Source organism: Micropterus dolomieu, linkage group LG11, assembly GCF_021292245.1.
Source record: "Micropterus dolomieu isolate WLL.071019.BEF.003 ecotype Adirondacks linkage group LG11, ASM2129224v1, whole genome shotgun sequence".
NCBI lineage: Eukaryota > Metazoa > Chordata > Actinopteri > Centrarchiformes > Centrarchidae > Micropterus > Micropterus dolomieu.
In genome coordinates, this window is record NC_060160.1 from 9,134,133 (window position 1) to 9,151,088 (window position 16,956).

Here is a 16,956-nt window from a genome sequence, read left to right on the forward strand (position 1 = left end):
CACTGCATACACCGACTGTCCTGCAATTGAATCAACACAATACTATAGGATGAGCATAGCTTGTGATGCACAATATGTCTCTCTGTCTCCAGGGACTGTGATCACCCTGGGAGGAGTGCATAAGTTCCGCTTCAACCACCCAGCAGAGGCAGCTGTCCTCCGGGAGCGCAGACGGGTAGGTGCTGCTCAGCTGAAAATGATGCTGTTGGTTATGATGGCAATCATGATAATATTGATGATGAGCAGATAATTGGGGTGCGGTGGTTGATATACTTTAATGCTAGTGATAGACAAAATATTTTTGATCATTGTATACAGTATATCTGTTCTGAGAAGATTGACAATTGTGATTGTGTATTTTGTGTAACTTATAAAGTCGACCTTTTCTTTCCTGTTTTTCAGGCCAGTGAAGGTGGAATGGCCTACACCTACATTGACCTTCGCCCAAAGACCCCTGACCATAGGTAAATACTGCCTCCAAAAAGAAATTCACAGAACAACCTAATATTTATCACATAGAGCTTATTCTGCCATCTCACAGCATACATATTTGATAAGAGGTACATGTCTTAAACCAGTGTTCATGCTGTAGAAATAGGGCAATTCTTCATGCGTATTTCATTTCAGTTGGCGGAGATGACATGTGTTTCCATTTGCCCCCACCCTCGTGAACAATCCCAGTTAGCTCTTTACAGGACAGACTGTTGCTTAGTTACTGCTGAGATGCAGAACTGAAAACCAACAACACTAGCTTTTACTTTATACCTGCCACCACCAAACTACTATATTCTAGACATAAAGATGTACATAGGTGAGGTGAAATGATTTCTTTCATTCTTTTTGGTTGTGTTTTACCATCACAGTTTCTCAGTCTGTTTTTTATCCCAGATCTATGTGTCTGTTTTATAGTGTCGAAGAAGTAGAGGTCCAAGGGCAGCTGGGTGCCTGTCTCTCCCCCAGTGAGGAGCCTACTGCTAGGCAGCGTGTGGAGGGGCAGCAGCGCTATGTGGAGAGTTTGCGGCAGGAGATTCAAGCTGAACAGAGACGGGCTGAGAGAGAGCTGGAGAGGGAGCAGGCTCACCTCCGACAGCAGCACATTGAGAGTAAGTAGTCTTTCCACACACTCACATTAAGAAATTACGATTTCTCATGCAATTAATCTCTTTCAAACTTTCATAATCCTAGCCGAAATTAGCAAATTGGACACACAAAATGCTGTATGTTGATAAATGTTGTGCAGTAAGATATCGCCTTATAATTGTGTTCTGTAAATGTTTACCCAACAGTTCAGCAGTGGATTTTACAGGAGAAACGGCGCCTAATAGCTGTAGAGCAGAGAATCACCCAAGAGTCTGGAGTTCAAACAGACCTTATCGCTGCACCCCTCCTGGAGCAACTGACAAGTCAGGCGCTTCAGGATCAGGAAGGTCTGCCGGTGGATCGTCTGTCCCAGGTGGTAAGGGCCAGGAAGAAGGTGGTGCAGGAGGAGCTGCTAAAGCATCACTCCCTGTGCCGCGCTGAGAGCCGCATCCGTCGGAAACGATTGCACTACCAGCTGGAAAGAATTGCCCGAAAGCGGCATCTGTTGGAAGCTAAGAGGGAATTGCAGCAACTGGAAGGGGCCCTTCCTCTAGGACCAGACAGCCCCGAGTCTCCTGAGCTTGGGTCCCCCTCAAAGCTCAGAGGAAGACCGTTTGTTTCTCGTAGACACTCATTCTCGGCAGATCTTCTGTCTCGGCTCTACCCACAGCACACCCCTATCTTCAGGTAAGCACAGAGTAGTAAAACATGTAGAGTTAATTGACCCTTCGCTAAGCCACGCCCCAAATACGCAGCTGGCCAATCACAGCGCAGTATAGGACTCGCTCTAACTGAGGTCCGACACTTTCATGGCTGCGCTCCATTGACTCTAATGCAAAAGGAGTCGTTTTCTAGCTTTTTTTGGCTGTATTTTTCTAAGATATGGTCAAACGCTGTTCCTGGGGCACTTGTAATAATTAAAGTCGCTACCCAGAGAGGTTGAAAGGAGAAGTACGATTTATTCTCTTTCCAAAACCTGAAATAAATCCAGAAAAATGTCTGCCTGGGATTGTTCCTAATGACTTCCTGAGTTTCTAACTTCCTAATGAATGTAACGTAATAAAGTCCTACTGTTCTGCTTTTTAATGAATGTATTAATGAATAGAGGCCCACCCAGCTTTACAGGAACAGTGTTATTGTCGTTCATATCGTTGTCTTTTGTCTCAATCGTCAGGGGATGCGGTGGTTCACTTGTACTGTGTGAGTGGTAGGCTTTAGCTTCTATCTTTTATTTTTTCTCGTCTGTTTGTGTCAGTTTGACAGCCTGAATACAACCTTCAAATGTATAATGCAACTGCAAAACTGCTCCAACAAATTTGATATTTCTCCGAGGAGTGCAGTAATAGACGGTGGCAGCGCTGACAGTTTGTCGGACTTAGCAACAGTAACCTAGGGGGCCGAGCTTAGCGAAGGGTCAATTGCATGAGGGACAGGAAGAAAACTAACTTGCTAAAACAGTCCAAAAATATGCAGTGGTTTAATTTTTCATCTTGCTGTTTTATGGTTGTTTGTAACTCCTATTTATAAATATTTTCCTAAATTTAGATTTTTAAGTAGTCTTTATTTTTTTTTTCTCCTCGGCAGACACTTTCTCAAGAGAAACAGATCCATAGAGCTGACATCAAATTCTTCCACAACCTCTGATTCCATTGGCAGCAGGAAGTGGGTTTCAGATGAGTGCCTTCCTCGGGAAAGAACCCAGAGTTGTTCTGGAACGCTCTTCTCAGGACAAAGTCAAAGCTGCCGGAGTAGAGTAAGCTCCTCTGAAAACATTAGACAAACTGGCAAAGAGGAGTCAAAAGGTCATCCTCGCCAGGAACGACCGGAAAGAAAACCTCTGCTGCCAAACCGAGACCTGTCTTTTAAGAACAGATCAGACCAGAAGTCAACGGTTACTCTAAAGTCTCCACTTGGAACTGCTTTGCAGCCAGTCAGAAAAGAAAATATACAAGGACCAACAACACCCAAACCCAGTTCTCAGATTGTTCCTCGCATGAATGAGATAACTCAACCCCACGCGGGTAACAACGGACTAGAAACGATCAGGAAGACTTTTTCTCATTCTGTGGGTCCCAGGTTAAAAACAGCTCTGTCCAAAGTGTTCAGGAAACCACCATCAGGTGCAAATGGAGGACGAGGTCCCAAACCTCTGGGGAGGATAGCAAGCAAATTTCACTGGAGACAAAGAAGAGACAGGAGCCATAAAGATAACAAGATGAGCCGAAGCAAATGTGCCGTTAAAACAGCCGTCTCATGTGAGGAGCTTGACCAAAGGACTCTCTTTGAGGACATTAGACAGAGGCGGTGGCATAGTTCCGAGGCTCTGGTGAGCAAGACCAGCAGATGGGTGGAAAGACAGCAGGGTTTGATTGGATGGGAGGAAGAGCAAGAATACAGGGATGCAGGAACATCAGACTGTGAGAGCCTTTTCTCTCTTGATTCCCTGTCCTCTGCTTATGCTACAGCCCTAGCAGAGCAGCTGAGACACGAGGAAGCAGCTCAGAGTGAAGCAGAGAGTGAAGACAGTCAGATGTCTAAAGATTCACTGACTGTGGAGAGTAGTGGGAAATACTCAACAATGGAGAGACTTAACCAAACAGTGGTGCCAACTTACCCATTGGTGACAGATTGTTCCCATTCATCCATGTGGGACAATAGAACATCAGAGATCAGTTTAGACTGGGACAGCTGTCAGGAACCCCAGGTAATCCCAGCAGAGGCATATTGGAGCCAGCAGGGCTCCCCAAAATCAAGACGCAGTGTTGCAACAAGGAAGCCTCCTTCCCGCAACCCATTAGTAGCAGAATCTAGCAGCAGAGACAATGTACACAAATTGATCGAGGACTTTAGGAACATGCATACCACTTCGACCAGCAGCCCACGCTCCCTGAGCAGCTGCAGTGTGAGGGAGCCAGAAAACTTGCTGGCACTCACTGATGCCTGGTCCTCCACCGATGCAGCAGACAGTCCCAGGATTTACAGGGATTCTCTGCCTTTCCAAAGAAAAATGATGTTCAGAGGTATAGAGAGCAGCAGCAGCAGCAGCAGTCCCAGTCCAACCAGTATGAACTTTTTAGACTCTCAGAACGGCTCTCAAAGCTATAGCTCAGCGTCCACCAGCACTGTAGGTGTAAATGTAACAGTGCAGGAACACAATGTTGCCATTTCAAGGAGCACATCAGAAACATTAAACTTTCAAGACTCTCAGATTCTAACAACACCAGAAGAGGCGCTGAAGGACAATGGATGTTGTGGAGAGCAATCAGAGCGACAAATAGAAAACATGGGGAAGGCAGTTTTAGATAGGATAAGTCCAACTTCCTTACTGACCTTAGATCAAAGCGCCTTTGTGTCCCCTACTGAAAGCCACCACACTGAACAACAAGCATCACAAATAAACTTGCTTCAGGTGTTCACAGATGTGCCTGTCACGGTGGCTACTGACTTCACGATGTCTTCTGACACTGAAATGTGTGCGTCAGGTAGTCAGTTTGTTATGCATTTCTCTTCAAGTCCTACTAACCAGGGTCAAATATTGAACAAGATGTCTGATGTTGCACGTTCCTTCAAACCCTCTGCTGAAGATGAAGTAGTATGCAATGTAAATGGTGCAACAGAAAAGGTGAAAAATATACAGCAATATGAGTTTGGGAGTACCAAATCGTTTACAAGGGGCAAAACGTCAGATGTTGAAACCAAAGGCACTGAGCAGAACATTGGACTACAGCAGGAGCTTGTTAAAACGGCTTGTAAAAATTCCAGGAAGAGGAACAAAGACCAACAGGATGCTTTCATGGGTAGCCTGAAAATTCCAAAAAGGAACGGCACCAGAGAGTTGGGAACTTTGAGCTCTGCACCAGTTGGGAGCCATGAAGACATTTGGCTTGATGACAATAATAACACTAGTGACTCAAAAGGAGAACAGTCTTCTGTGGAAGCTGACAACCCAGGATTTGATTCCGTTTGTGTTGATGGCAGCATTACACAAGAAGCAGTGGCTTCAGTGGCATCGCCAGTTTCTGATCCCGTGAGCAGGAAATTTGGACAGAGTTGTCAGATCTTTGAGTGCTCTGAATGTGATGACAATAGTCCTCAGAGTGGTACCTCGGTGGGAGAGTGGAAAGTAGTTGAAAAGGTAGATGTAACCATAAATGAAATAGCTGCGGAAGCAAAAGTGAGGGAATCCCAAATTGACAACGCCAGAAAACATCAAGAAAGTAGAAAACACATATGCAAGTCCGATGCTATTTGTAGCGCCATTGACCTGAGAATCTCAGAAGTGGTGAAAGAGCACTTGAGATTATCATTAATTGGCAGCAATGATGACGGGAAGAGCAGGAGTCAAAGCCTGAATGTCTTGTCATCATCTGCATGTCATTTTGGCTGTTATAGTGATGAGAATAAATGGACAGAAAGGGAGCTGAGAGATGAAATGAGCTATCAGGTGAAAGAAGGAGCAGTCGTTGAACACATTTCACTGGAAAGGAAGACAAGTGAAAACACAGTGGACAAAAGTGAGCACCTGGCATCAGATATGCCAGCTGAATTGAGGACTAACCATGGGAGCAGCATGCTTAAATCTACTGAAGTAACACAGAACCTTGCACATAACTTTTCTGACGTGACATCAAACAAGCCAGTAATTGATCATTGTGATTTCCAAAATTTCTATGCCAATATCATCAACACCCATTCAAATCTGACACTCAGCAGCCATGGGTATTCTGAGCTCTCTGACAGACTGACTTTGCAAGTAATTAGCTCGTCCTCAAAGAGTGATTCCTCTTCAGCAAGAAAAAGTATTGAATCTCAAGAAAACCCTGTAGAGGAAGATGGTATAATTCAAGAAATGAATGATTCAGGTAAACAAAAAGAAACTTCTCATCTTAATCCCATCATCAGTGAAACATGCTTGAATGAAGTGGATACCCATAGCTGTTTGGATTCCAATGCTGTGAATCCTGATTGCCCAGAATTTCACCAAATACCTCTTGAAACACCTTCCGCCCTGAGTGACGCAAAAGAAAACTGTGGCTGTAATGATTTAAAGGATGTCTGTATGGAAGCCACATCCGGTGTGGAAGGCAAAGGCGGTTATTCGTACAAACAAAACTCTCAAAGGATGAGTCAAGAACATTTCCAAAATGGTCCTGACACATCTGGAGCTATAAAATTATTATCCGATGGAAGAAGTCTTCATTTCAAACCACAACAGAACACACCCACCGATGAGAATGTCTCTATGAAAGGATTCGCTGTTACTCGTGGCTGTAATGGAAGTGGTGAAACAGACAAAACAACAGGAGGTAAACCTTGTATCTCAGCACAGGACCAGTTCAGCTCTCCACAGACTCATTCAATTAACTTGGCTCAGACTTGTGTGGTCAATTTGAATTACAACAACAAATGTCAAAATGTATCAAATTCACTGTGCAAACTTGATAAGGATACTGAAATTGACAGCAAACAAGATTTCTTGACGAAAAATGACAAAGGGGCAGTGACCCACCAGTCTGATGCAAAGGTTCCCAAGATCTTCACAGAGTCAAAATATGGAGCCAATCTTTCTGGTTCTATGCACCCACAACACAGAACACCACATGGAAATGCAATGAGAAATACAAGTTGCTGTAGATCTGTGATGTCCAAACAGGTCGAGCAAAACACATCTGGTGATAAACAGGACAAGTCTGCTGTTCTCTCTAAAAAGGCCAAGTCTAAGAGGTTCAGAAGGTCTGAGATCCATACTCATCCCACCTCTTCCTCTGAGTCTTCCCTTAAGTCATCAGACGAGGATGAGGATGATGACAAAACCACCAAAGCGTATCACAGCCAGCTCTCCTTTAAATGGGTGAAGCCTGGTGCTCAAAGACAGGCTAGAAGTAACGATGCAGATATTTCTATCCTGGTGTCAGCGAGCAAATCTAAAATGAAGACTTGTTCTGCTGGAACTCCAGGTAAAAGTGAAGTTAAAATTAGTAGAGATTTCACCCAAAAAAGACACTCTTTACCCTCTCAAGCAGTATCGCAAAAGACAAATGTAGAAAATATCAGCCTGTACGCAAAGACAACTAGACCACAACATACGCTGAATTCTCAGGACTCTCCTATGCATTTTGCCTCTAGTGACATCAACCCTTTTGTTCACCAGTGGCAAGGCGATGACTCAAACCAACTTTGTTATAAGAACCCAGTATTTGGAAGTGCTGCTGACCTATCCTGTAAATCTCCACTTTTGAACAGCGCTGAGAAATGTATAATAAGATGCTGTAGCGTTGAGAATGGTTTGAACAGGCAGAACTCTCCTTTCAATTCCCATCTGAGCACTTACGCCACCAACAAGGGCCTCTCCAGTACTCTTAGCAGTATGGAGGATTATAAGGAACAAGTGAACAAAACATCTCATCTTACACCCTGTCAGCAGGCATCCGTTGATACTCACACTCATCTAACCAATCTGACAGTGACCGACAGTTCTTCAAGTAACGATGTTCCCATTGGTTTTGGTAAGAGCTCCAGTCAGGTGGATGAAATTATGTTTGTGTACTCGTCTGAGCAAGAGTCCCAGGCCAGCAAAACATGGGCCCAAAAGAGGAGGACGTGCGAACATGGCACGCAAACTGAGCGTGGTCTTCAGACTGTAAATATTGGTAACGGTGGTAGTGTTCCAAAGAGGAAAGAGCGGCACAAAAGGAGTAACACTGATGTACCTGCAACACAGATAACCAAAGTGGACATTAAAAGATCTCCAACGTGGGCCAGTATGGAAAGCATGTCGGCTCACCTCTCAAAGCTAATCGACAGCACTTCAGACCTTCTGGGGGACGTCCAGGGAATGAGAGCAGGTGAAGGCCTCAAGTCCAGTCCGAAGAGGGGGATCAACTTGTCTAACATCAGCATCTCTTATTGTGAGTCTAATGACTGTACAAAGAGAGAATGCTCAACTCAAACATCTGTAGATGTTGGGATCCAGACAGAAAGGCCATCAACACCAGCAAAAAAGGAAGTCGCTGTTCATCAAATGCCCAGTGAAAGGTCCAAATCTCAGGAAGTCAACGTGATAGTCAAAGTGATTGGTTCTGAGGTTGTCAGCGTGTCTCAAGACAAGAATGTGGACTGTGTGTTGAAGAGTAAGGCTAACACAGATGAAAAGATGCAGAGCATGCCTGACCTGAGGTTGAACACGGCTACCTCACGATCAGAGAATGGCCCTCTGAAAACACCTCCTTTAAAGACTGCAGGTGAATGTCAAAAACGTGTAAGATCTGCTTCTTCTAGAGGCTCAAAGCAAAGCACGCCGGAGGCAGTGTGCCACAAAAGTGTTGCAAAACCTGAAATCACTTGCAAATCATCAAAAAACAGCTACCAAGGAAACCTCAGTCCCTCTTTAAGAAATGACCTATCACTTTCTTTAAAGAAACAAGCCACATACACAGACCGTGCATCATCTCCCATACTGACTGTGGGAGCAAGATTACATATGAAGCAGAAAGGACTCAAATCAACACTGTGTCCCCCAAAATGTCAGGATAGAAATAAAGACAATAAATCTGATGAAGGCAGCCTTACTGTGCCTTCTAGAAAACAATCGGCATACACAACCGTTTCAGAGGATGATAAAATTTGTAAAACTTGTAAGTCAGAATCTATATCACTTGAGAGGGTGAGTGAAATGAGCTGCTCAAGCCCTATAGGCTCTAATAAGTGCTCTCTAAGTGTTAGTTCCTCACTGGATAGATGTTCAAACACTGACAGGAGAAATGATACCTGTGAAGACAGGAGTTCAGAATGGCAGATCATGTCTCCACAGTGGAGGACTTCTACTTCAGCAAAAGTTTTAACTATGCAGAACCACATCTCTCCCATATTAAGATTGACTGATGTGCACAAACAGCAGGCTAAAGCTCAACATGAAAAAACATCAAGCTATGCAAGACCTGCAGTGGATTCTGTAGATTTTTGCGTTGATTCCTACAATCCATCCCCGGGCAGCAACAGGACTGTTCAACTTCAAGAGGACGACATGGTGTCACTGTCACCCAGTGAGGCCAACACGGACGTCCTTGTGAACATTAAACCTGTCACAAATTTGCTCCTGTGTCAAGACCACCATATAGTCCCAGAGGACCTACCCATGCACAACAAGTTCAGCAACTGGTCGGGAATCAGCCATCAGCAATCAAAACGCTCTAACAAACCGGCATCATTTCTCGCCAGAGACGACGACAAGAGCAGAAACTGTGCTGAGTGGGGCGAGATGGAGAGTTTGGAGTCCACGCCGCAGAGCAACAGAAGGGCGAGAGAGATCGAGAGGCTGCGACAGGAGAGGGAGCAGGTGATGGCGACAGTCAGCCTCAACTTGAACCCAGCACCGCTGACTGTGGAGCTGACAGAGGCCAAGCTACATTACGGCCTCGGAGAGACGGATACACTCTTAAAGATGCTGTCCCCGAGATCCAGAGAAGAGCTGGAGCAACCGACCTCTGCGCCTTCCAAACAGCAGCTGTATGATAGGTAAGGACACAAATGACCCTAATACTCTTTATTTTTATATAATTCAATCGTCTTAAACTGATTTAGGGCTGGAGTTTTAAAAGTGACAATATTGGTGCCAGTAAAATGCTTGAGTTTTTTTAAGAACATTATTTGAGAAATATAAACAGAGAGTTTCTACAAACTCCTTTTTTCATTTGATAGCTTCTCAGTGCATCAGTGGTACTGTCTTAACACAAGCAGCTATACAAGAATTTTTCCAATTTTAGACTCTTTTTGAAGACAAAGTTTCAATATTTAGATCAGGTAATATCTGAGACAAAGTAAACAAGACTAAAAGACTGACCACGCATTATGCCATAGTTGTTTTCTTTGGTTGTACTGCAATCACTTTTGAGTTCTGAGTGAAAAGATATTAATCAATCAATCAATCATTTATTATTTGTCCCAAATGGGCAATTTGTGCTGCAGTAGGCATATTAACACAACACAAAAATAAAGGAAAATATGACATGAACATACAGTATAATACAGAAACACACACAACAGTGAACCTATACACCGGATTCCTTACACCAATGTAACGTTGGTCGTCCTAGCTAAAAAACAAAGGCATTGACAACTATAGAATATGTGTACGCCTATCACACCACTAACATTCTGCACTATAACAATTATCCCACACTATGATATATCGATATATTTTGCACAACTTTTACCCTAGATAAGATATAACCCTGCAGTTAAAATACCACAGATAGGATATAATTGGGGCTGTCCCCAACTAAGGATTTACATAGTCAAATCAGAATCGTCAAGTCCTGCCTATAGTTGACTGACATTCGTGTTTTTTGTGCGCGACGATTGTGGTGGGTGGGGGTGGGCGGGTAGCTCCGCTTTAATCTTGAGAAGCTGCAGAGCTGCAGTCTCTCTTCATTCAACTTACACTGTAAATTTCCAGCTAAACTGAGGTGCGCGCTCTCTCGCCTGTCATTCACCGGTCTTGTGCAGAGTTTTACGTGCATTACTGCTGCCGATAACTGCATGCACGTCGCGGTTCCTCACGAGTCTATTTCAAGCAGCCGGCTATTTAAAAACTATAAAATATTCTTTGTGGTTCATCAACTGTGATAAATTATCTGAAAGTCCCGCGAGGTGCGAACAACTCGGCACAACACCGTGAAGCTGGAGCTCCTTCTCTTCAGCATGCGTTCCTCCACTGCCACTACACACATCCATGCTACGCTTACACATGCTCACTGACGAACCTGGGTTTGGATTTATTCGCCCACTTTAAAAACATTTATTGAAAATGTTATTCTTTTTATATGTTTATTTACAGCATTAAACATTGAAATGTATATTGTAATAGGCTGTATATTAACTTATTGGGAGAAAACTGGTCGAAGCATCGAATCTTTGACTATTCGGGGTCAGCCCTAGATATTATACATCTCAGTTCCAAAAAAACATTCCAAAAGAGATGCAATACTCAACCCTGAAACTGATAACATGAGGTAAATTGCCTGAATCTTTCCTCTCAGACACCGCAGGGGTATTGAGGGTTTGAGGCAGGAGAGGGAGGAACGTCTTCAGACTTACCGAAGAGCTCGTAGTCTGAGTCCCAGCAAACATCCTCGCTCCCCTCTGCAAGAGGCCGTTTCCTCCTCTAAGGTATATTCTGCCATGCCTAGTCGGCATAAAGAGCAGCTCTGCCAAGAGGACAACACCAGGTAATACACTGCTGGTTCTCTCAAAAGATCAAAACAAAATGCCCTTATTAGACTTAAATTGAATACATACTGTAAATGTTTTCAGGTTTAGTGTTCTCACTGAATTATCTAAATGACAGAATACCAGAACCCACACGAGGAGAGGGCCAGTATCCATCTGACATTGAGCAGCTGTTGCGCGACTACGGCCGAGCCCGGGAGGAGGCCAGGACAGAGATTGCGAAGGCACGAGAACGACTGCGAGAAAGGACTGAGCAGGAGAAGAGGAGGATTCAGCAGCAGACCCTGTCTCAGGAAGTCAAGGTCCGTTTTTGTGTCATTGCTGCATCATAACTGATTTCCTCAAGTGTAACAGCATGAAATTTTAGTTCAGACCCAGATTATATAAATATCCAGAAACTGTGAAAAATGTCCATTACAAATTCCCAGAGGCCTGCGTGGCTTTGTGAATTTGATTTTTTTTGTCCGACTAAAAATACAAAGATTCAAATTACAATCATGTCGAAGAGAATAAAAAAGCAATTTCTCACATTTGACAAGTTTGAACTAGCAAATAATTGTAATGTCTACTTGATAAGTGACTTAAAACATTTACTTAATAATCAGAATTGTTGATTTTCTGTCAACTGACTAATTGATGAATTGTTTGGGATCTATAATAGATGGATTTCATGGACATAAAAATGTTGTGTATATATAATTTTTTTTATTATATAAGATTCCTACTCATTTGCCAATAAATTAGGTTAAAATACATAAATATGTTTAAAATAAGATGTTATCAGTTGTTTTTAGGGACTCACAACATTATGGCAAATAATTTCACTGGCATCTCTCATCCCTCTGTGCGGTGCAGGATGACCTGAGGCATCGGACAAGAATCAGTAACAGCACCCTGTGCACAGGATCCAGCCTGAGCCTTTCCTCTGGACCAACGTCAGGGTACAACAGCGGCAACACTGCCCAGTTACAGCACGGCAACCGACCACTTCTGACTGGACAGGTTTATACGCTAATGTTACACATTACAGTAGATTTGAATAACTGAGATTTAAGAATTTACGACTTTCAACTGGAAATCCAAGAATGTAAATTTGATGTTTTGGATTATTTTTATATAATAGCTCGTCTTTATGCATTTGTTGTAATTTATCTTTTTGAATGAGCAACACAGAGGGTAATTGCATCGTCATTACTGTTTTTGTTCAGATCGTAGGGTTCCAGGATGAAGGGCTGACGGTCAGGACACGTCCTCCTATGTGTGGTCCTCAAAGTGTGAAAACACAGAGAGCCTGGCTGTCTGCCCATGGTAAGGACTGGACAGTGATTCACAAAACACAAATGGGCAAAATTATGCTCAAAAGTTCTTAAATAAAAAAAACTAGTGCTGGGCAAAGATTAAAATTTTTAATCGCATTGTTATGCGCAAAATTGAATAATTTCTAAAGTAGTTTATAACATGTGGTTTGCAAACACTTTAAACAAATCAAGTGCTTTTTGCCAGCAGTATTCCCTTTACACATTAGCAATAAAATATTTCTTGTAAATCTCAACTTAAACATTAATATAATCAAATCAAAAATGAAACCAAAGCTATTTACCACTGCCAGGGCATTACCTTTTATCTAGCTTGTTAAAGCAAGTTAGAGTCCAGAGCCACAATCATAACATCATAACAGGCACCTTCAGCAGAAACATTTTTCTCTTATCAGGCAGCAGCAGAAACAGTCTATGTTCAGTTGCAAGTGTCCTGTTAGAGTGAGGTGTAGTGGTCGCCTCACGCACATGCCCGCTCGCTGCCGAAGTTCAATTGTCTTGAATTTCTGTACGTAACCCACAGCACAAATCATTAGAAGACAAACTGATCCTTGCTGTTTCAGAGTTACCCGAATCTATTACTGTTTACTAAATAGGATATCAACAGGAGGGAATTTGCATGGCAGAGCTTCCCCACGAAACTAGATATAGGCCCATCAGGTAAAGTTATGTAGCCTATAATTTTAACTTTTAAACAGGCTACCTCTGTGTAGCGCACAGAAGCTGTTTCCATGGTTACTATCCATAGAGCGCCATACTCGCAGAGCGCTGTCTCCTCTTCACCTGAGGAGTGCAGAGTGATCCCACGGTGCCAAGCAACTACGTTGTGATTTTAAGAACGTTCCTAAGACTGACATCTTCCCCAATACTAATCAGCATGCACTGTGTAGCTATCCACTTCACTGTGGCGTTTGAGCGCTTGTCTTGCTTTTATTTATCTACTTTTCCCACACGCTGCATCCAGCGTAGTCTGACAAAGCCTCCCTCCACTGCTTTTTTGGGTGGCTGATCAACATCCCACCCCTCCTGTGACCCATGGTTTGACTGTATGTGTATTCAGAGCCAGTGAGCAGCAGACTTTCAAAATAATAATAATAATAACAAAAACTGCGATAAAATAATTGGCGGTGTTAATTAATTAATGCGTTAATGCGATAATAACGCGTTAACATGCCCATCACTAACGTTCAAAGACAGAATCATCTACATCATTTTAAAAACTAATATACAAGATAAATGATTGCAGGTAACTTAAAAAAATAGTTTCCAAAGTAGTTTTGCCCGTCTGTCACTGATGTGACAGTTCACCCCCTCTATATTCTCTGCATTCAGATTCCATGTTAACATCCATGTGTTTTGTTAGATGTCCGCCTTGAGCCTCCCGTCACCGGGTTTGAGCCACTGATGACTTCATCTCCATCACCCCCAACTTGTATACGTCAACGCACCGCCTCCTTTGGCTCCTCCTCATCCATATCCACAACTTATCAGGATATCACATCTAGTCTCCTCGGTCGAACTCTGGCTGAGGTAACAGACCTGAATTCAGAGCTGAATTAAAGGAAATACTTGAAAATGTCTTTGCTGTATGGACTGCTTTTGCATTCTGGTGAAAACACCCTGCCATTAAATGCCACTGTTATTGACTAAACATAATAATGATTGTCCCTGTTTTGATTTACTCTTTCAGACATTTGTATCAGGTTGAATTGTAAAATTTCTTTCTCCACAGGTGAGACTAGCTTCTTCTGGGGATTTGAGCAACCTTCTTAATGGCAAGGCCACAGCAGGCTGGAGGTGAGCACTGTCATTCTGTTTAATAAACTCAAGTCAATCCCCTCGTATGGTCAGGACTTTCTCTCTGTCTGCTCTTAGATGAAATTAGATTAGATTAATGAGCTGCAAAGTGCAGTCCTGAAAAATCAAATATCATTCATTTGCTAATGTATTAAGTCTGTTTATTTAGGTACCAAGGTGAAGAACGAGGTATCCAGGCTTACTACAAGCCCTCCTCCAGCCCATCTGTCCATTGTTTCCTGGGGGCCGGGGAGCTGGACAGGCCCCTGGACAGTCTGTGGACCATTATCAGTCAGCTATCCAAGAGCCACATGTACAATCAGTCGGTCCGTTCTGTGTGGACACGACCACTAGATGACAGTACTCAGCTGGGTGAGCTAACATTTCTGCTTGGTCTATATCCTCACATGCTTTCTACATATTATAATGCCAGCGGTGGAATGCAGCAAAGTACATTTAGTCAAGAGCTATACTTAAGTGCAAATTTGAGGAAGATGGACTTTACTAGAGTATTTTCTGTTTTATGCCACTTACAGCCAACATACAGTTCAGTAATTTAGACAGTTATTGTTATTTTCAAAATTAAGATTTTACGTGATAATATAATGGATGTTTATGGATTAAACTACCCAACAACATAGTTCAAATTAGCTCCATCTCAACAAATGACACAAAAAGTAAAATGCTTCTTACACATTAACTGATCAGTAATAATTCACTCTACATATAACAGTGTTCTGCATTGAACACTTTTGATACCTGATGTATATTTTGATGATTATACTTACATACTTTTTCATAGGTACAATGTTGGACGTATTATTCACATTGTGGTATTTTTACCATTTACTTAATTGAAGGGTCTGAATACATTCTTAAGACCTGGTTAATACAGGGTATCTTGATTGTGAGATGTTGTAAGCTAATTTTCTAAAAACCCAGTTTATTTTTATAGTCAACCAACAGTTAACCTGAAACATTAAGATAACTCAACAAGGGAAAGTAGCAGTTTATAAGATGCTGATAAATACTAGTTACTACTAGTAGTTCAACTTCAGCTGCATGTGATGAAAGCTTTTACTTTGCAAATAATATTTGTATTTTTGTCTCTGCTGCAAAACTATTTATATTTTTGCAAGGCATTTATGGTCCCTGCAAAAGTATTTGCTCCAAGTGATGCGTTTGCATCCATTGGCTATGTATAGTATAGTACAGTGCACAGTCTCATTCATCACTGACAGCTTATTGTATTGCATGGCCAACTCCATTATCACACCTGCAGTTAAGTTGCGAAAATACGTATGCAACATCATTGGGCCTCTCTTACTTCATCTACACTGCTGATCACACGTTTTATTTTGTCAATTTGTGTCTACACACTGGTGTAGAGTTTATTATATTAGATCATCACATCTTGTTATAAACATTTTATATTTTGCTTTTTTCCCCCCGAAGGTTGAAAAATGAATAGCTTTCCAACCTTGTTTAGCAATAAAGTTATGTCCCATTGCCTTGTCTCTATTTAAATTTGTATCCATTTCCACGTTTCTCATCAACCATTTTCCCTTTCTGACATGTTATCTCTTCTGTTTAGTTTACATACTAACAGATCCGTCCACCTGCCACCTCAGCCAGCCGCGGGACTTCTGCTGCATCAGCACTGAGTCCAAACAGGTAAGCACAGCTGCAAAATCAACCAGCCGCTCCTGATTATCACTGCAAGTCACACTTGTATTAGGTCCACTGAGCATTAGCAGCATAGTTGTACATAAAATGACGCCTTAGTTTGAAGGAGAAAATTACATCTGCTGTCATATTAGTGTAGCAGGAAACCAGGGCTAGTTTTTGATTGACAAAATGTAGAACGTGCAATTTTGACACTACTCATGCTCACTGAAACAACACTGAGTGTAAACAACTCTGACCCAGAGGCAGTGGGTATGGAAGATACCGTATCAGTGTACAGTGTACATCTTGGCTGATCAAAAGGCTGCACTGCCTGTTTTATTGATGATTCTTTTTATTTTTTATATATTTTTTTGCCCTGTGCCTCAGGCTGGCCTGTGCGTGCTGGCAATGCAGTCTGTGTTCGAGGAGTCTCTGCCTCGTCCCAGTGTGGATGCTGTCCGAGGGGAGATGATGCCCAGTTGCTGGGTCCTGCAGCCAATTAGATGTAATAAACAGGAAGTCACCAGGGTCGTTTACCTGCTACAGGTGAGATATGGTTGTTATACACTATGGTGAATGGTACATTTGTATATGTGGTTACAGTCCGATCACAAATACGCAGTAAATAAGTAATTACTTTTGAAACTACAAATGGCTGTTTTTTCTTTTAAAGTTGAAGTCAAAACAGCTCCTAACAGCACAACCCCGTAGTTGGTGATTTGCAAGTTCAAGTTGCAGTGTTTTATTTTTTGGATTATAACCTTTATTTGAATGGCATTTAGACGCCTCTGTCTTTCAACATGTAACACATTTTAAAGGGTCTTCTGGATAAAGTTTTGTCAAAAGTGGTTAAATTAGTAAAATCTTT

At 42.4% G+C, this 16,956-nt stretch overlaps 1 protein-coding gene across 1 annotated transcript in view; it reads left to right on the forward strand.

Moving 5' to 3' along the window:
- The window catches only part of stard9 (StAR-related lipid transfer (START) domain containing 9), a 46,989-nt gene that overhangs the window by 27,343 nt on the left and 2,690 nt on the right, over positions 1 to 16,956 (forward strand). The window contains exons 18-31 of the mRNA XM_046061898.1: positions 93 to 175; positions 403 to 464; positions 910 to 1,103; positions 1,287 to 1,767; positions 2,665 to 9,594; positions 11,118 to 11,306; positions 11,426 to 11,609; positions 12,163 to 12,309; positions 12,516 to 12,615; positions 13,987 to 14,153; positions 14,356 to 14,420; positions 14,590 to 14,792; positions 16,015 to 16,094; positions 16,476 to 16,634. Coding sequence (XP_045917854.1) covers positions 93 to 175; positions 403 to 464; positions 910 to 1,103; positions 1,287 to 1,767; positions 2,665 to 9,594; positions 11,118 to 11,306; positions 11,426 to 11,609; positions 12,163 to 12,309; positions 12,516 to 12,615; positions 13,987 to 14,153; positions 14,356 to 14,420; positions 14,590 to 14,792; positions 16,015 to 16,094; positions 16,476 to 16,634 — 9,044 coding nt within the window. The remainder of the gene's footprint in view (positions 1 to 92; positions 176 to 402; positions 465 to 909; positions 1,104 to 1,286; positions 1,768 to 2,664; positions 9,595 to 11,117; positions 11,307 to 11,425; positions 11,610 to 12,162; positions 12,310 to 12,515; positions 12,616 to 13,986; positions 14,154 to 14,355; positions 14,421 to 14,589; positions 14,793 to 16,014; positions 16,095 to 16,475; positions 16,635 to 16,956) is intronic.